Source organism: Anolis carolinensis, chromosome 2, assembly GCF_035594765.1.
Source record: "Anolis carolinensis isolate JA03-04 chromosome 2, rAnoCar3.1.pri, whole genome shotgun sequence".
Lineage (NCBI taxonomy): Eukaryota > Metazoa > Chordata > Lepidosauria > Squamata > Dactyloidae > Anolis > Anolis carolinensis.
In genome coordinates this window covers 196,208,064-196,229,301 of record NC_085842.1, presented here as the reverse complement: position 1 = coordinate 196,229,301, position 21,238 = coordinate 196,208,064, and the positions used below count along the sequence as shown (strand labels likewise).

Sequence of the window (21,238 nt, the reverse complement as noted above, 5' to 3'; positions counted from 1 at the left end):
TCCCCAGATGAAATATTTTTAGAAACGATGATAGATGTGTACTAATCAATAGTTGCATCTATTCATTTAGATATCCAATCCAATACATACACATTTAAAAGCAAATCTCACAAAACCCATGGGGATTTAGTTCTGCAGGATGATTCAGAGGATAGTCCCGAAAACATGGCTCTCTTACATGCCTAAACATTATACACTTAATTTTTCTAGGAGGTTCTCATGAAAAAAGAGACTCTTTTTAGGTTAACCCTGACTTTAATTGAATGAATGCTTTTAGCTTGTTCATTTTTAGTGTGTATATGTAGCCCAGTGTTTCTCAAACTGTACTCCTCCAGATGTTTTGGACTTCAGCTCCCAAAAATCCAGGCTTCAGCACAGCTGGTTAATAATCAGCTGCAATAAATCTTACCAATCGAAAGGTTGGCAGTTCGAAGCCCAGGTCGGGGTGAGTGCCCGACCTTCAGCCAAGCTCACTGCTCACCTAAGCAGTTCAAAAAAGCCGTGAATAGATAAATTAAAGGTAAAGGTAAAGGTTTCCCCTGATTTTAAGTCCAGTCATGTCTGACTATGGGGGTTGGTGCTCATCTCCATTTCTAAGCCGAAGAGCCGGCGTTGTCCGTAGACACCTCCAAGGTCATGTGGCCGGCATGACTGCATGGAGCGCCGTAGATAAATTAGGTACTGCTTAAGTGGGGAGGCAATTTATGGCACCATAAAAAGGAAATACCAGAAATTCCCAGTGATCAAAGAAAGGAGGAAGTCTGTGATCATGGGCTCTTCGTCATGGAGGATGGAGCAACAGCACCCCCCTGTGGCCACAATCGAGCACAACCTCCAGGACGCTGAAGTAGGAAAATGCCTATAAATACCTCTATCTGTTGTCTATCTTGTCTGTATGACTGCATTGAATGTTTGCTGTATATGTGTTCTGTGATCTGAGTCCCCTTCGGGGTGTGATGGGCAGAATATAAATGCTGAAAATAAATAAATAATAAATAAATAAATCCCAGCCAGTTCACCAGTTGTTAGGAATTGTGGGAGCTAAAGTCCATAATATCTGGAGGAGCACAGTTTGAGAAACTGTGATGTAGCCTGAAGCGTGATGGTGCTGTGTGGGTTATGGGGAGGACATGGCTACTTAAATAACAAAAATCAATGTTTACTTTGTCTCACACCTACATTTCAAGGTGTTGCTAGTAGGCTTAGATGTCCTCAATACCAAATCCATTTGGCCTTCCACATTCGTGGGTTATCTTTTGTGGATTGGATTATTTGTGGCTTTGACTGCAACCTTCTCTCTAGGTCCTTCATAGTGACTTTACAGTAAGTTTCTGCCTAGACATTCCTAGACAGAACATCTGTCTAGGAATCTCTTGTTCCTCCAGTGTGGTTCCAATAGAGGTTGATCATAGAGTCGCACCGGAAGACCTACAGATTCCTAGAAAGAAAATGATAGCAGTGTTTCTATTCATTTCTATTCCTCTTTCATGGGAATGCTGGGTGGGAATTAAGTGGCCTTCCAGATGTTATTCAATACCAGATTTCCTTGTACTGCCTAGGGGCTGCTGGAAGATGCAATCTGACAGCATCTATAAGACCATGCTTCCTCCCTACTTCAGATATACACAACTGGGACCGGGCTGTGGTGCAGCTGGTAGTTAGCTGCAATAAATCCCTACTGACTGAGAGGTCATGTTTGAAGATAGCCCGGGTTGGAGTGAGCTCCCGAACATTAAATAGTCTAGCTTGCTGTTGACCTATGCAGCCAAAAGACAGCTGCATCTGTCGAGTAGGAAATTAGGTGCCGCTTTATGTGGGGAGGCTGATTTAACTAATTTATGACACCATAAAACCTTCCAGCAGCATTAGGAAGAATGAGGAAGTAGTCCATCAAGGACTCGGTGTCACAAGTAGACGGTGAAGCAGCAGCTCCCCCTGTGGCCGGAATTGAGCATACCCTCATGAAGCCAGAAGTTGGAATGTTAAATTTCTGTGTCTATTTCTGTCTATATATGTCATATGTCTAATGGTATTGAATGTTTGCCATGTGTATGTACATTGTGATCCAGTCTGAGTCCCTTTCAGGGTGAGAAGGTTGGAATATAAATACTGTAAATAAATAAAATAAATAAACCAAGCCAGCCATTCTGAAACCAGGTTTTCTCCTGTTGATTTGCCTGTCCAATGCCTCCCAAATGAAATACCCACCTGAAGCCTAGTGGCAATTGCTTCCCCGCTCCTAGTATCAACCGGGTGGCTTGGGTTGTGCAACAGCAGCAGAAACAGTGAGCGGAGAATACAAGGATGCAGATGTGTGTGCATTTGTGTGTGTAAGAAAGCTGGGGTAGAAAGGCACAGAGCTCAGATGAGGTTGGTTCAGCTGCCCCCCGAATACTGACCTCGGCAAATTCCTCTGTGTCAGGTGTGTTGGATCCTCCGCTATCGTGCTCCTCCACATACAGCACATCTGACGACAACAGGGTTTGGAAAGAGCCAAAGGGAGAGCCAAGGGAACAAGGCTTTAGCAACCCCATTGTCATTCATGGAAGCACAGAAAGGGCGAAACCGAGACATACGCACAGCCATGCATAGTCCTAAATGCACATGCACAGGGTATACAGTGACATGCTAACTGATGAGTGTGTATGTGAGAGAGTGGGCAAATTAGGAGGCACAACCATGTTGACACCAAATCATACAATCATTGCATCGTAACACATATTTGGAAGAGATATGCCAATAAGTATACACAGAGAGATTTGCATATAATGGCTGTTTCATTTACATGCACATTGGAATATGAAATGAACTGTGAAACCTTGTCCACACAAACGAACACCTATATACTATTACACAAACTCAGACACCACTTTAACAAGTATAAGATGAATGCTGGAATGTATGCTAGCTAATAGGCATGCAAATGTATTTTCATAAACTAATTTGTGGGCACGATAAAAGAATGCTGATAAATTCAACTGCATGGCAATGGCAAACAACTACTCTGAAATGATCTCCTGCCACATGAGATCTTTTGAAACATTTGATCCTTTTTGTTTATTTGGGTGTTAAGATTTTCATCTTCTGGACTCTGGCCAAAACAAACTAAGACTCAATTTTCACTCCATTTCCCCCCTTGTGGAGTGAAAAATAATTGCGGAGAGTGCATTTTGATTGGGAAATGACCCCCTGATTCTGATTTTGATTTGATCAAATCCCAAACTTATTTTTCTCTGTGTTTTTGTTTTCAAAATGCTCCATGTTTGAAAGATGCCCAGCCTAGATATTGAAATCAAGTCTGTATTTCAACATTACAGTAGAGTCTCACTTATCCAACATAAACGGGCCGGCAGAATGTTGGATAAGCGAATATGTTGGATAATAAGGAGGGATTAAGGAAAAGCCTATTAAACATCAAATTAGGTTATGATTTTACAAATTACGCACCAAAACATCATGTTATACAACAAATTTGACAGAAAAAGTAGTTCAATACACAGTAATGCTATGTAGTAATTACTGTATTTATGAATTTAGCACCAAAATATCATAATGTATTGAAAACATTGACTACAAAATGCGTTGGATAATCCAGAATGTTGGATAAGCGAGTGTTGGATAAGTGAGACTCTACTGTATTTCAATATGGTTTGACTTTATAGAATCAATGCAGCAAATGGCAACTAGTTCAGGACAGTTTAATATTTTTTAAAATGGAGAAAATTCTTGAGAAAAATAATTGGCTTAATAGGAAACTAAGGTAAACAAAACTATTTCGAATCTGCTGTTTATCCTCCTGTCGTTTAACATTTAGTCACTATCCATCAATTACGTAAAGCTGGGCTGCTGTGAGTTTTCCATGCTGTATGGCCATGTTTCAGAAACATTCTCTCCTGACGTTTCGCACACATCTATGGCAGGCATCCTCAGAGTTTGTGAGGTCTATTGGAAACTATGCAAGTGACATTTATATATCTGTGGAATGTCCAAGGTGGGAAAAAGAACTCTTATTTGTTTGAGGCAAGTGTGAATGTTACACTAGACCACCTTGATTAGCACTGAATAGCCTTGCAGCTTCAAAGCCTGGCTGCTTCCTGCCTGGGGCAAATCCTTTGTTGGAAAAAAGCTGCTTGTGTGTGTGTGTGAAACACAGAAAAAGAGAAAACGAGGGAGAGAATAAACTAGTCAAGGTAGCACCAGGTTTAAAGACATCATGGACAAAAATGTCCCGTCCATGGGGTTTCTTTCAACAGTTGTGAGGAATGTACTCCAAACAAGCATCTACCCATCATTAAAACTTCTCCGCATGCTTGTTTATGGCTTTTTGAGGTAGTAATACAGACATATGTCTTCACTAACAACCATGCATTAAAATTGTCTGAAACAGAGTAATATCTAATTTAAGAAACACAAAAATCCAAGGGCAAGGGCTACGACTAGGGTTACTCCTGCCTTTAGAGATGATTATTTGTCTATCCCCAACAAAAGCATTCCCTCTATTCTTTCCACAAGGCTTGCAAACACTGAGACAATCTTTCAAAAAGGCAGTATGCACCAGGGGCATTTTGGCACATTTAGCCAGATCCTGCAGCCTGATATATGTATAATACTGGGTATGGGTTAAAATGAAAACCCAGGGCCAATATAAGCAGTGGGTTCTGCTAGACCTACCCAAGGATGCCACCCTTGAGCCCAGATATAACTCTCATGACTGAATGTTGTTCTTTCCTATTACTGTATTATCTCCACACACAAAATGCACACATCAAGCATCAAGCAAAGAATTCGTGATTCAACTACAGTAGAGTCTCACTAATCCAAGCCAAACGGGCCGGCAGAAGCTTGGATAAGCGAATATCTTGGATTATAAGGACTGATCAAGGAAAAGCCTATTAAACATCAAATTAGGTTATGATTTTACAAATTAAGCACCAAAACTTCATGTTATACAACAAATTTGACAGAAAAAGTAGTTCAATACGCAGTAATGTTATGTTGTAATTACTGTATTTATGAATTTAGCACCAAAATATCACGATATATTGGAAACATTGACTACAAAAATGGCTTGGATTATCCAGAGGCTTGGATAAGCGAGGCTTGGATTAGTGAGACTCTACTGTACTATGGGGATTATACAATATGGCAGTATGGGGACCAGGCTCCTTCCCTTTTGGTTTCCCAGCAATTTTCAGAGACTACAAAGAGAGCCAGCATGGTAGTTTTGAGTGTTGGACTAGGAATCTGGGAGACCAGGATTCAAATCTTTGCTTGGCCATGGAGACCCACTGAGTAACCTCGAGAAAACCAACCCCTCTCTGGACAAATGTCCTCAGAAGACCTTGTCATAAATTCACCTTAGAGTTGTCACAAGGAAGAAAGGACTGAAAGACCCACAACAAAGAGTATATACTTTGTTTAAAAGTCAACTGACAGTGGGCAAGTAGGGTTTGTGCTTTCCCCAGAATCATGTCTGGCACTCTTTATCTGTAGTTGAACATCAGTAGGGTGGTCTAGATCAGAGCTTCTTAAAACTTTTCTACTTTTGAGCCCTTTCCGTCTGAGAAATCTTCATGTGATCCCAGGTATATGTGTATATAAAATTGCTATGAATATCTAACTTTTGATAACACTATGTAACAAAATTTGAAAAAAAATCTGTTCCTCATTTGAAAGTGTTATTTATTGTTTAATTGTGAGATACTAACTTTGAAAGTAGTTGTTCTATTCCAGAAACTTCATTTTTGTGGCTGCCACAAACTATGTTGAATTGGTTGAGATTTGATGAGATATTCACTGAAAAACTATAGCAATAAGTGCTGCAGGATATCCGGCAAAAACAAAGTTTTTGCAGTTTAATAAACTTTCTCCAAGTTTTTATTATAGAACAAATTAGAACATGATATTTATAACCCAGGAACATTAATTATGTTATATAGTGTAATTTTGTTTAACGTGTCAGAAGCGACTTGACAACATACTGCAAGTCGCTTCTGGTGTGAGAAAACTAGCTGTCTACAGAGACGTTGCCCAGGGGATGCCTGGATGTATTACCATCCTGCTGGGAGGCTTCTCTCATGTCCCTGCAAGCTAGAGCTGTCAGAGGGTAGTGTCAGAACCCTGCTACTAGAGCCTGGATGTGGCTCTGAGTTTCAGGGTCACTGACATTGATAAGACACCTGCGTCCCAGGACTCGGAGGAGAAACGGCTGATGGACTTGGCGGGGAATTTGCGCGGGGTTTTACTGAGCGGGAAGAGACTGTTCAAATGAGGGGGAGGGTATATAAAGGAGGGTTGGCCGGAGCCTCCCATTCTTGGCTTTTCTGATGTTCATGTTTCCTACAGTAAAAGTTTCTGGTGATATCACAGAGAGTCTTGTGTGTTCATTCAGGAGCGGCTGTGGTGAGCAGACACTAAGCCAAGAATACGGACACCATCCCGCTGTAGCGGTGAGGTGTAACATGCAAGTGGAGGATGAAGAGCTCTTGGGCGCCGGAGGAGGAAGGTCGGAAAGGGCCACTCCCGAGACGGACGCTGAGTTCCACCAGCTGGCGGCCCTGGCGTCCTCCACCGCTTATGCCCAGCCAAATGGGGTAACCCAGAGGCGTGGAGTGGTGCGGGGAGACAGCACCGGAGGAGAGGAAGGTTCACCTTCCCCAGGCCCGCAAAAGATGGTGTTTCTGGAGGAGAGGATGTCGGCGATGGAGACCACCCTGGCAGTGATGTCGAGGGCGATGGAGCGCCTGGCGGTTTTGGCGGAGCCGGAGCGAGGAAGGGAACTCCGGGCTAGCTCAATGTGGGACGTGAGCATGGGAAGCAGCCAGGGCTTTGCAGACCTCCCAGCACCGAAGGGAAGGGAAATGCGAAAGGAGCCCGGTGCCCGGCCCAAGATCCAAACGAGCCTGACGCGGGTGGAGGAGAGTGACGACGAAGGGGAAAAGCCTCCGAGAATCCCGGCTACGCTCCCAACTGAGACCCTGGTGCCCCTGGCGAATGCCGGGCGTGGCACAGGACAAAGGGAAGCAGCAGCGGGGCCCACTGGCCCGCAAGGGGGCTTGCGACGGGCGGAGGATTGGGGATTGCCACCACAGGGACCCCTACCGAGACGAGAGGAACTAAGGATCGAGTTTGGGGGAGAGTCCTCTGAACTGGATTTTTTCCTGACCACGGTGAGGGGCTATATGGAGGACAATGCCCACACTTTCAGAACGGAATCCAGCCGGGTACGGGCCATTGGTGCAGTGTTGAAGAGGGGAGCGGCCAGCTGGTACGTTCAACTACACGCGCGGCGCGACCCATGTCTGGGGTCACTCCGACGCTTTATGGGGGCCCTGGAGACCCGTTTCCGAGATCCACTGGAGCAGATCCGGGCGAGGGAGGAGTTGAAGACCGTCTCCCAGGGGCAGAGGTCGGTATCTGAGTATGCGGAGGAGTTCCAATGCCTCGCTGAAAAGGTGCCGGAATGGTCTGCAGTGACAAAGATAGAACTCTTCAAAGAGGGGCTCAGGCGGGAGATCCTCTCCTGGGCGGTGCATCGTGATGAGCCTGACACACTGCGCGGATGGATTCAGCTGGCGGGGCGCGTCGAGACATCGCTGGCCCAGGCGAGGAGGCACCGAGGAGGGCTACAGCAGCGGCCGCAGATGAAAGAGGGGAGCCGGAAGGAGGGATCAACCCCAGCCGGGAGGAGAACGGAGCCGACAGGGAACGTGAGCACCAGCAGGAGGGGCTGCTTCGTGTGCGGCCGTTTGGGCCACAGGGCTGCCGAGTGCTGGCAGAGAAAAGGGGAAGGCGGAGGCCCGCCCAAACCAAGAGCCGTGGCAGGGAAACGCGCCGAGGAAGAACCACCGATGAGGCACCACTCGGGGGGGTTGGTAAGTCAGGACAAAGCCATGATAGTGGTCCCCATTCAGCTGGAAAGTGGCAGCAAACAAGCAACCTGCAAAGCATTTGTGGATTGTGGATGTTCCAGGAACATCATCTCCCCTGAATTAGCCGAGGGATTGGGATGCGAAAGAACGAACCTAGAATCCCCAATAGCTTTTTCGCAGTTGGACGGATCCACAGCATCGGGATCATTAGCTAAGTACAGTGCCGAAGATGTAAAGTGTAAGATAGGGAGTTGGGAAGGAAAGGTGTCATTTGTGATATCACAAATAGCCAGCTATAATGTTATACTAGGCATGCCATGGCTGGGGCAGGCCAACCCGCAAATCAACTGGGAGGATAAGAGCATGATCTTCAGGATGGAGTTGGAAGAAGGGAGCCAGGAAGTGGAGAGAGAGCCGGGGAAAAGGGGGGAGGAAGACTCTATCAGGATAGCAGAACTGGCAGATAAATTACCCCCAGAGTATCGGGATTTTGTGGACGTATTTGATGAGAAGGAAGCAGACAGTTTCCCACCGAAGCGGAGAGTTGAAGTGAAGATAGAGCTAGTCCCAGGAGCAGAGCTTCCTAAGGCAAAAATATACCCAATGTCGGCTAGGGAAAAGGAGGAACTGAGAAAATACATTGATAAAAACCTAGCGAGGGGTTTCATAGAGCCTTCAAATTCCCCTCTAGGGGCGCCTGTGTTGTTCAGGCGCAAAAAGGACCAAACGCTGAGGCTCTGCATTGACTACAGGGGCCTGAATGCAATCAGTTCTGGAAATAAATACCCCCTACCTTTAGTGAAGGACTTGATCGCCCAGTTATCGGAGGGACAGATATTCACTAAATTGGACTTAATTGAAGCATACCATAAATTGCAGATTAAACCAGAGGACAGGTGGAAGACGGCCTTCTCCTGTGCATTCGGATTATTCAATTATCGTGTGCTCCCTTTCGGTTTGTGCGGCGGAGGCGCCGCGTTCATGCAATTAATCAACGAAGTGTTGCATCCATTGTTGTACAAGGGAGTCTTTGTTTTTTTAGATGACATATTGTTAGTATCTCGGACTAAGGAGCAACACGTAGAACTAGTCAGGGAAGTCCTGCAAAAGTTGAGAGAAGCAAAACTGTATGCGAAGCTTGCCAAGTGCGAGTTCAATAAAGACCAGATAGACTTTCTGGGGTATAGGATTTCCTCCCAGGGAGTGGCGATGGACCCTGCGAAGGTAGAAGACGTGAGGGGGTGGGAAGCCCCCAAAACACGGAAGCAGCTGCAATCCTTCCTAGGGTTCGCAAACTTCTATAGAACATTTATCAAGGACTTTGCGCGCCTCACTTTGCCATTAACGGATTTGTTAAAGACTAAAGGTAGGGGAGAAACAGCCAAAGTGAAGGCCCCAGGGGCCAAACTGACCTGGACAATAGAATGCCAGGAAGCTTTCGAAGCCCTTAAAAAGCGTTTTACGGAGGAGCCTGTCCTACAGCACCCTGATATGTCTAAAGCCTTTGTATTACATTGCGATGCGTCAGACCGGGCATATGGGGCAGTTCTGCTACAGAAAGACGAGGGGGGGAACCTGAAGCCATGTGGCTATCTGTCAAAAAAGTTTAGTGATACAGAAAAAAACTGGCCGATTTGGGAGAGAGAAGCCTTAGCGATTCTAAAAGCACTAGAGTGCTGGAGACACTTCCTGGAAGGAAGTGGAACACCGTTTGAGGTGTGGACTGACCATAGAAATTTACAGTATCTAAGATCCCCTCGTAAACTATCAGCGAAGCAAATTAGATGGGCCCAATATTTCAGCCGTTTTGATTTCAGACTCAGATTCTTCCAGGGGAAACATAATATACTCGCTGACGCTCTCTCTCGGATGCCTCAGCACGGGGGAGGAATTCAGGAATCTGAAGGGAGTATTTTTCTTGATAAGCAATGGGGCCTGGCAGTACTAACTCGAGCACAAGCGGCCAAAGAAAACAAACGTACTGCCATTTCCACGGGGGGAGGAGAAATATGGGAGGAAGAGTTGAAGCGAGCGTATGGAATGGACAAATGGTTACAAACAAACAAAGAAAAGGGAGAATTGTGTGGGGATTTGGTGTTTGTAAATAAGAAATTGTATATTCCTGAATGTTTAAGACGAGAAATGTTAAGGAAGTACCATGATAACAAGGGTGCGGGTCATCTAGGCCCCACCAGGACTATTAAACTGTTGGCCAAACAATGCTGGTGGCCCGGAATGAGGAAAGACGCCAGGGGGTACGTCACGCAGTGTGAATTATGCGCAGAGGGAAAAACACCACCGGGGAAGCCCCAGGGGCTATTGCAGAAGGTGGTAGAGCCCATGAGGCCATGGGAATGCGTAGCCATGGATTTTGTAGGCGAACTACCCCCCAGCAGAGGCCACAGATACATTTGGACAATATTGGACTTATTCTCAAAACAGGCACACTTTGTGGCTCTGCCAAAACTTCCTTCAGCTGAAAAACTTGCTGATTTGTATGTGAAGCACGTATATCGCCTACATGGGTGTCCCGACAAGATAATTAGTGACCGGGGAGTCCAATTTACTGCAAAATTTTGGGGAAAATTCTTACAGCTGTTAGGAGCAGAAAGGAACCTGAGCTCGGCCTTTCATCCCGCGACCAACGGGGGGGTCGAACGTACCCAACAGACACTGTGCCAATTCTTAAGGATGTACACCAATTATAGACAGGATGATTGGGCGGACCTTCTTCCGTTTGCTGAGATGGCTTTTAACGGGGCCGTACATTCGGCCACAGGTCGTGCCCCATTCGAAATAGTATACGGACAGGAGGTGGCACCTTTCCCCAGGCTACCCGAGTGGAAGGAAGGGGAGGGCCAGACCGACGAGGAATGGCCGGCCAAAATCAAGCAAGGGTGGCGAACCGTGGTAGAGGCATTGCGGGAAACACAAAAGAAGTACAAGCTCTTTGCGGATCGTAGGCGCCGAGAGGGGGACAAATTGGGCGAAGGAGATCTGGTTTGGCTGAGCACAAAAAACCTGAAATTGGGGTTCCCATCCAAGAAATTGGCTCCACGCTATATAGGGCCATTCAGGGTAGCAAAAAGAATAAACGAAGTGACCTATGAGCTGAGGCTACCAAAGGACCTAGGAAAGGTACACCCGGTATTCCATTGCAGCCTGTTAAAAAAGTATAAAGGAACTCTGGACAGCGGAGAACAATAGTTGTGTTTAATCTTTTCCTTCCAGGACGAAGGGGAGGAGGACGCCATGTCAGAACCCTGCTACTAGAGCCTGGATGTGGCTCTGAGTTTCAGGGTCACTGACATTGATAAGACACCTGCGTCCCAGGACTCGGAGGAGAAACGGCTGATGGACTTGGCGGGGAATTTGCGCGGGGTTTTACTGAGCGGGAAGAGACTGTTCAAATGAGGGGGAGGGTATATAAAGGAGGGTTGGCCGGAGCCTCCCATTCTTGGCTTTTCTGATGTTCATGTTTCCTACAGTAAAAGTTTCTGGTGATATCACAGAGAGTCTTGTGTGTTCATTCAGGAGCGGCTGTGGTGAGCTGACAGGGTAGCTCACCCCATCTCGTGGATTCGAACCGGCAACTTTCAGTTTAGCCAGCCAACCTTTAGATCAGCAGTCCAGCCAGCACAAGGGTTTAATCCACTGCGCCACCACGGGTCCATATAGTGTAATAAATCAACATTTGCATAGCTTGTGAAACAGGCTGGTTTTCCTTTTTGTGGAATACAGCTGAAGCATTTTCTACAGAGTCAACTTTAAATATTGGATATTGTTGCCAACAAATTTGTGTAAATGGGTGGCATTCAGAAACCTTTTACTGTTGCCCATTTTTTTCGCGACCCCAACACTGAGCTAAAGGGACCACATTTAGGGTAGGGACCCACAGTTTAAGAAGCAGTGGTCTAGACACAGGTTTGCCATTTTAGATAAAATTAAGTCTTAGGAATGAGATGAGAAGAGGCTCATTGCGGACTTTGTTTCCACAAAAACTAACTTAATCCCCTCTCCTAGCCAATGCCTCTATAGTAGAGATGCATGGGCTAACTTTGTGCAATTGATGAGTTTAGAATTTTTGTGTCTGAGGATGCTTGAAAACTACAAAGCAAAAGTGTATGCATTAAATATCTTTAAAGGATTTGCTGACTGGTGTTAAATAAACCAGAGAGTAAACTCTTACTTATAATTGTCAAAAGTGCAGTGCTAGAAGCAAGGCTAGAGAATGTGTGGCACTCCAAATGTTGCTGGTCTTCAAGTACTACCTGCTGTCACCATTGCCTATGAGGGCTACAGCCAATAGTAGTAGTGATCCAATAACATCACAAGGAAAACAATTACTCTTCTCTGGCCTAAGGTCTATCTAGTCCAGCAATATGCTAGCTCAAAATGGTTGCCTAGAAACTGACTAGTGTTCTGTGATCTATTTTCTCACTCAGCCAATAACTGTGCCCTGAAGAATATTAGATGAGCTTGGCTTCTTTAATAACATCTTGGAAATCCTAAGAACTTGCTTCTGGACAACCTGCCCACTCAGATTCCATTAGTGACATCAAATCTTCTGTGTTTCTTCATAATGGTATTTGCATCCTATCATTACTCATATGTAAAGATAAAGGTAAATGTTTTCCCCTGATGTTGAGTCTAGTCATGTCCGACTCTGGGGCTTGGTGCTCATCTCCATTTCTAAGCCGAAGATCTGGCATTGTCTGTAGACGCCTCCAAGGTCATATGGCTGGCATGACTGCATGGAGCACCGTTTCCTTCCCGCCAGAGCAGTACCTATTGGTCTACTCACATTTGCATGTTTTCAAATTGCTAGATTGGCAGAAGCTGGGGCTAACAGCGGGAACTCATCCTGTTCCCTGGATTCGAACTGCTGACCTTTTGGTCAGCAAGTTCAGTAGCTATGCGGTTTAACCCGCTGTGCCACCAGGGGCTCCTCTATGTACTCCTATGTAGAAGTTGCCATAAATGTTTCATTTCACAAGAAAGTTGATTTGCCGAGGCTAGAAGAATTCTTCTAGTAGGGGAACAAAACCCCTTTGGATTTCCTAGAATGAATGTAAAATGCCAAACTCAAAAACCAAGGTGAAGACTGGCTTGCCACAAACCCACAAAACCTACAAGATGAGCATGCTGACACATGCATGAAACCACACACAGATGTACAGTCACAGGACGATACAAATATCATGGCTCAGGTACAGATGTATACGGCTGCCTGCTTTCCTGCAGGAGACTTGGGCTGCATTACCTGGGAAGGGGTCTCGGGTGAGTCCCAGCTGGCTGATGATGTAGCGAGGGATGTCCGTTTTCACTAGGTGTCCCTCTTTGGCATGATCCTCAGCAGCTTCCAAGAGGTGGTAAAACTCCTCAGGATTAAACTCCTGGAAGACAACAGCACAACATAGAGTTAGGGACTTGGTTTGGTCAAAAAACAGTTTTGACTTACAATTCTGTCCTTGCAACAACCAGAGACTGAAAGGGGTGAGTTGCTTTCACTTTCTGCAACAAGGGTCCCTAAGTAGACTTCTGTAGGGTGTGCTAACTTGTCTAATAACACTGGCCAACACACATTTTGATGTCAGATCCGTTTCTGAGTATATTTGACCTTCTGATTCCAAAAATGATACCAGTTTTTCCCTATCAGCACTAGTTTTTGAGATACAGAACATATTCCCTCTTTTTTCATGTCAGGAGTGACTTGAGGAACTGCTTCTGGTGTGAGAGAATTGGCTGTCTGCAAGGATATTGCCCAGGGAATGCCCAGATGTTCGATGTTTTACCATCCTTGTGAGAGGTTTCTCTCATGTCCCCACATGGGGAGCTGGAGCTGACAGAGGGAGCTCACCCACTATTCCCGGATTCGAAATGTTGACCTGTCAATCAGTAGTCCTGCTGGCACAAGGGTTTAATCCACTGCGCAACTGGTGGCTCCTACAAGTCATCATCTGTTCACCCATAGAAAACCATGATAACCATTGTATCTAAGAAAGTAGAATTGATGTGGTCATCCAAGGCAATTTTCTAAATCAGTGCCACAAATAACCCCAGGAACAGGCCTAAAAACCAAGAGACCAAGAAAAAAAATTGGTCCTCTTACTACCTATTACAGTGTTCCCTCACTACTTCGTGGTTCACTTTTCGCAGATTTGCTGTTTTTCAATAAATTCTAAAAGACTATTATAAGTCATAAAAATTACAATTTACAGCCTAAGGGAGGGAGGAAAGATAAGCCAAAGGGAGAGAAAAAGAGCCCAAGCGGCAACGGGAGGAGAAGGAGGCGATTTATCAACACACAATTTGTTGATAAAGAGTTAAAATAATGTATAACTACTAAAATAATGTATAAATATTAAAATAAATATAGTGTCCCTACTTCGCGGATTTTCACTTATTGTGGGTGGTCCTGGAACCTAACCCCAGCGATAAGTGAGAGAACACTGTATAGGGAAAATCTGTTGATTCCTAATCCATCTAAAATGCAAGTGTGTGCTTTCCACTTTAAGAACAGACAACCATCTCAACCTCTGAGGATTACCTGGGAAGAAATCCCACTGAAGCATTGCAGCACATCTGGGAATTACTCTGGATCATGTTCTGACTTACAAGAAGCACTGCTTGAATATCAAGCAAAAAGTGGTTGCTAGAAATAATCACATATGAAAGCTGACTGGCACAACCTGGGGATCACAACCAGATATAGTGAAAACATCTGCCCTTGTGCTTTGATACTCTTCTGCTGAATATGCATGCCCAGTGTGGAATACATCTCACCACGTTAAAACACTAGATGTGGCTCTTAGTGAGACATGCCGCATTATGACAGGATGTCTACGCCCCACGCCATTGGAGAAATGATACTGTTTAGCCAGTATTGCACCACTGATATCTGTTGGGAAGCAGAAGCCAGTAAAAATGGTCAAAGGCATTGACATCTCCAGCCCATCCTCTGTTCGGATATCAGCCAGCAAGCCAATGCTTTAATTCAAGAAATAGCTTTCTAAGACTGACAGAGATACTAGCAGGAACACCTCAGTAAGCGAGAGTCCAAAAGTGGCAGGTTAAAACCCAGAACCTCAATCTGTGACTGATACTGGATGAGAGACTCCCTCCTGGGCACAAAGAAGACTTGGAAGGTGCTGAACAGACTGCATTCTGGCAGCACAAGATAAAGAGGTAACCTTAAGAAAGGAACTACAAAGTGGAATCCAAAACATGCGAGTGTGGAGAAGAACCACCACAGACCACTTACTGCAATGTGGTCTGAGCCCTGCCACATGAACAATGGAGGACCTTCTCACAGCGACAAGTGGCCAGCTTCTGGTCAAAGGAAATTTAGTATAGTGCCAAGTTTTAAACTTCGTTTGTGGTTTTTAAATACAATATAACTGTATTCTCAATTCGTTTCTGACATGATAAATAAATAAATAACACAATGGTTTTGCATAGGCTACAGATAAAGCTTTGAAGGTCCACAATGCTTCTGAGGAATAATACACATTTACCAAGTTACAGAATGAGGAAATCAGGCTGTGTCTACACTGTAGATGCAATGCAGTGACAATATTTTAACGGCCATGGCTCAATGCTATTTTAGGATATGTAATTCAGTGACACAACAGCACTCTTTGACCAAGAAGGCCAAAGACCTTGCAAAATGACAACTCCCATAATTCTGTGGCATTGAGCATCATCATCATCATCATCATCATCATCATCATTATTTGAAACACAACAAGATGAGTCCACAGCAGACACTCTGCTGGCTGTTGTATTGGATCACACACTGGACACTTCCCAAGTGTCTAGGACTGTGTGATGTATCGGCGAATAATGCATGCAGATCCCAGTAAGGTGTTCAAGTGCAGGCCAAGGTCTTTAGGCACTGCACCCAGTGTGCCGATCACCACTGGGACCACCCTGACTGGCTTGTGCCACAGTCTTTGCAATTCAATCTTTAAATCCTCATATCGTGCCAGTTTTTCTAATTGTTTCTCCTCAATCCTGCTGTCATCTAGGATTGCAACATCGACAATTCATACTTTGTTTATTATTATTATTATTATTATTATTATTAAACCAACTCTTTTTATTGTGACATAAGCAAATTGAGAATATACTGCATGTCACTTCTGGTTTGAGAGAATTGACCATCTACAAACACATTGCCCAGGGGACGCCCGGATATGTTACCATCCTGTGGGAGGCTTCTCCCATGTCCCTGCATGGGAAGCTGGGGCTGACAGATGGGAGCTCACCCTGTTTCACAAATTTGAACCACCAACCTTCAGGTCTTCAGGTCAGCAGTTCAGCCAGCACAAGAATTTAACCTATTGCACCACCGTGACTCCCAACACTGATAGTTAAGTAAACAGTGCAAATTATTTTGGCAAGTTCTTCTTATTTTTCAACTACATTTTTGAAAGGCATATTTTTCTTCTTCTTTAAACTCGTTTATTTTTGCTCCTCACATTCCTATGCTGCTGCTTTCTTGCAGTTCTCATCTTTTCCTCTCCAGCCATCCTTGCATTTCCAGCCACAAATACCGCATTAATCTGGCCAATGCGATGCAAAGGCAGCCTCCTCCATGTCAAGCCAGATGGCAGGCGGCCAGGTAGAGGAAGCGCTGCCTTGCAATTGGCTGGTGTGTTGCCAGGGAAACAACAGGTATCTTCCAAAAAAAAAGGTAGCTTGGAACAGGTGGAGGAAAGCGGGTGATGCACCTGTGAACTCCGGATGGATGGCAAAGAAGACAGGGAGACAGGCAGAAACACTTAATCTGGGCCAAAGCTCCATTCGGATCAGAGAAAATTCCACTGCTGGAGTGTCAGCCTGGAATAATTTTGCCGGAGGAAAAACTGGAGGGGGCTCCTGTATCTTTAATGGTTTCTCAAACCTTTTTCTAATTGTGAACTCCTTTTTGCCGGGGAAATTTCTACGGGAATATAGGTATATCAGATGGGTATAGAAAACAAACATTTACTGATAATACTATGTAACATAGTATTATCAGTTATAAAATAACTGGTTATTTTATAACCAGTCTTGCTCTTGGGTTATAAAAGTCATTTCCTAATTGGTTCTATCATAAGAAAAACATGGAACGAGTTTATTCAATTACAAAAGCTTTGTTTTTGTGGGACATCCTGGAGTACATTTTGCTATAGCTTTTCAATGAATATCTCATCAAGTCTCAAATGATTAAAAAATAGTTTGTGGCAGACACAAAAACAACATTTCTGGAGTATAACAACTACTTATCCAAGCTAAACGGGCCGGCAGAAGTTTGGATAAGCGAATATCTTGGATAATAAGGAGAGCTTAAGGAAAGCCTATTAAACATCAAATTCGGTTATGATTTTACAAATTAAGCACCAAAACATCATGTTATACAACAAATTTGACAGAAAAAGTAGTTCCATGTGCAGTAATGCTATCTAGTAATTACTGTATTTACAAATTTAGCACCAAAATATCACAATATATTGAAAACATTGACTACAAAAATGGCTTGGATAATCCAGAGGCTTGGATGAGGCTTGGATAAGTGAGACTCTACTGTACTTTCAAAGTAAGTACTGCACAGTTAAACAGAAATAACGCTTTCAAACCAGGAACAGAAACAAAATCAATTTTTGTTACATAGTGTAATAAATTATCTAATAATTTATTTTTAAACCCTTCTTTGATATGCCTATAATTTTAGCACTTATTGAAAATGAAAGCCATACTAATGAGATGGGCATGCTTGTTTGTTTTTCCATAAAGGATTAAATCTTGACAATTGCAGGATGCAGAGCATTTTCAACATTTTTCATGACATGCTGGCCTACTTGGTTTGCAGCCTTCAGTGGCAGAGTAGACTCTGTTGGTGCTCCTTTTTCCTCTTGGATTTTTGTAAATGCCAAAAACAGACACTAGGTGGCAAGCTGCTCAAATTTGTCACAAACTCAACATTCAGTGAGGGGACCCCAAATGGGGTTGTGACACAGTTTTTAAAGAAACTTTGCTGTAGAAGAAGTGTTGCTTCTGGGACAGTTGACAAACATGCAATACTGGTTGAAGTCTGCAAAATGATTAAAGGTCCAGCATCCTTCTCCAGTTTTCCCCTACACAACAACACCTTGGCATTATGTCAAGCAAGAGCCAGGCAAAAGGAATGCAGGGGCCAGGTTTAGCACAGCAGGCTAAACCGCTGTGCTCCAGAAAAATCCTGTGCGTCATAAAGATCAGCAGTTCGACCCTGGGTCAGGGTGAGCATTCGCTATCAGCTCACCTGCCCATCTAGCGGGTCTAAAGCAGAAATGCGAGTAGATAAATAGGTACTGCTTTTAGCAGGGAGGTAATAAAGGAGTCCTTAAGAGGAAAGCTCCTCAGCACTGACGATGGAACAACAGCACCCCCCATGTAGGGCTGTATGATTACCACCCTGGAAGCAGAGGATGTCATATCAGGACCGTTGTTGAGAACAATATCACAGTGCCAGTCCTCATCTCTTCTGCCTGTTGGAGAAGCTGTAATTCTTTTGTTTGTGCCATTTTGTGAAAATCTTCTGGCTTAGAAATCTTTTTCTTTAGTTCCTAAGAAGGGGCTCTGATAGTAGTTATTCAGCATGAGGTGCTCTGAATTAGCATCCAAATATCCCCACATATGTTAACTGATGAAAACAGGCTTAGTATCAGCCATGGGTCACATAAGTCCTGATAACACTGGCCAACACACATTTTAATGCCTCAAATGTTAATCTCATTTCTGAGTATATGAGGGTTATCCAGAAAGTAGATTACGTTTTGGAATTAAAAATAAACTAAGTATAAGAGAAAACATTTACCATACGCAGTTGAAAGCCACACCCAAATACCACTTCTCAACATAGTCGCCATTCAAATCTAGGCACTTATCATAGTGATGAATGAGCTTGGCAACTCCTTCCCCACAAAACTCTGCCGCTTGCATCCTCAACCAGCCGGTCACCCCTTTCCGCAGCTGCGCATCGTTGCCAAAACGCTGTGTTGAGGACGCAAGCGGCAGAGTTTTGTGGGGGAGGAGTTGACAAGCTCATTCATCGCTATGATAAGTGTCTAGATTTGAATGGCGACTATGTTGAGAAGTGGTATTTGGGTGTGGCTTTCAACTGCATATGGTAAATGTTTTCTCCTATACTTTGTTCATTTTTAATTCCAAAACGTAATCTACTTTCTGAATAACCCTTGTATTTCAGCTACTGAGAATAACAGATGGGTAATCTCTGCTTTCCCCCCTCCCACAGCCATTCTGCCGTTACCCTATCCATCAATTAATATGCTGATAAAAAATCATGTATGAAATTATTGCATAATGATGAATATATGCTTAAAGCAAACTTGATATGATTTTGTAAAAAAACATCAGGATGCAAACAGGGCCACATATCTGTGAGTCCATTTGCCAATTCATACACTTATGCACATTTCTACATGCATGCATTCCTCAGGACCTTACCAGGCACTCCAGTAAGCGGGCTGGACGTGAGATGATGATCAGCAGCTTCTTCACTAGTTGAGTGACAAATGTCACCTCCTCACTCTCTGAGCGTTCATAGGCCTACAAACAAAATGGAGAAGTCAGTCATGAACAGAAGAATTATTTATTTATTTATTTACAGCATTTATATTCCGCCCTTCTCACCCCGAAGGGGACTCAGGGTGGATCACATTACACATATAGGCAAACATTCAATGCCTTTTAACATAGAACAAAGACAAGACAAACATAGGCTCTGAGCGGGCCTCGAACTCATGACCTCCTGGTCAGAGTGATTCATTGCAGCTAGTTGCAGCTGGCTTGCTCTCCCGCCTGCGCCACAGCCTGGGCCCTGTGAATTAGCCTGTGACCCCTCCATTGGAATGCCCTTATAGCCCCACGTCTTTCTGGGTCGTATTATTACATCGCTCAAACTCTCTGGACTCCCATGGTTCCCTTTCTCAGTTTCCCATCACTTACTCTTAAGTCCAGTTTCCCCTACAAACGTCAACCCACGTTCTGTACACTACTGCCTCAATTTCTCCACTGGCTCCTACACTTTCCGCTTTCTGTGTACATCCCTCCTGAACACCCTCCATTGACAAAGGTGCTGCTCACGTCTTTCAGCAGCTTCTCCATGTTTTCTTGCAACTCGTAGAAGTAAACAGTGGTGATGAGGCCATCCTGGGACTTGGTTAAACAGTCTCGGGCCAACTCAATGACCTGGTGGTGGATGAAACTCAGTGCCCCATCGGCCAAAGGCAACACGCTGTCTGGTTCATAGCTCCTGATGAAATCCTTCAGCTTCTCTTCCATTTGCGCCGTGGCCTGTGGAGGTAAGAAACAGAGACCTCACAACCTCTGAGGATGCCTGCCATAGATGTGGGCGGAACGTCAGGAGAGAATGCTTCTGGAACATGGCCATACAGCCCGGAAAACTGACAGCAACCCAGCGTCTCTTTCATCAAAAAAATTAATAAATTCAGGCTAAATCCTAAATCATTGTCCTTTCGTACTCCTGGCTTCCTATCATACACCTGCAAGCTGATTTATTGCATTCTCTGCATAGTTAGGTTCTAGGTCTTGAGAACACTTTCCTTGTCTTTCTATTTAAGCAAATTGTTTGGGAAATCACTGCGGACCCTCAATCAACAATAAATCAAGGATATCTGTTTGTCTGTCACTTTTTTCTCTCTATTGCCATTTTTCACATCCAGCTTCATAGGACCTTCTTTGTTTTCCAGTATCACAAGCAATAAAATCTGCTTATTCATCATCATGGCTATTTATATAACTAACAAGGGCATATCTCTCTTTTATAACCCTGTTGTACCCCATCTCAAGCCTCAAGGAGAAGCAGATGATAAAATTACACTATATAACACATAGTTGGTTTTATGGCTTTTAACAGTTTATAGTATTTATATATTTGATTTGATTTTTGTATATGATATATTGCATTTTACATGTTTACATATGTGGCATTGAATTTTGCTATACTGTGTGCCGCTTTGAGTCCCTTTCAGGGTGAGGGAAAGCGGGCTATAAATATAGCAAATAAATAAATAATAAATAACACAGTTTCTGTTCCTGGGTTATAAATGTCATTTTCCAATTGGTTCTATCATAAAAATATGGAAAAGGTTTATTAAACTGCAAAACCTTAGATTGTGCGGGACATCCTGCAGCAGTTTGTTATAGTTTTCTCAATTCAACATAGTTTGTGGCAGCCACAAAAACAACGTTTTTGGAATATAACAACTACTTTCAAAGCAAGTACCGTACAATTGAACAGGGGTAACACCACTTTCAAACCAGGAATAGATTTTTTTTTCAAATTTTGTTACATAGTG

General features: G+C 44.0%; 1 protein-coding gene across 4 annotated transcripts in view; it reads right to left on the bottom strand.

Moving 5' to 3' along the window:
* The window catches only part of mast1 (microtubule associated serine/threonine kinase 1), a 176,976-nt gene that overhangs the window by 37,454 nt on the left and 118,284 nt on the right, over window positions 1-21,238 (bottom strand). For all 4 annotated transcript variants that reach the window (XM_062974136.1, XM_008103094.3, XM_008103095.3 and 1 more), the window contains 4 exons: window positions 20,004-20,213; window positions 19,365-19,466; window positions 13,135-13,267; window positions 2,400-2,467 (listed from right to left, as the gene is read on the bottom strand). In XM_062974136.1, the coding sequence (XP_062830206.1) occupies window positions 2,400-2,467; window positions 13,135-13,267; window positions 19,365-19,466; window positions 20,004-20,213 (513 nt within the window). The remainder of the gene's footprint in view (window positions 1-2,399; window positions 2,468-13,134; window positions 13,268-19,364; window positions 19,467-20,003; window positions 20,214-21,238) is intronic.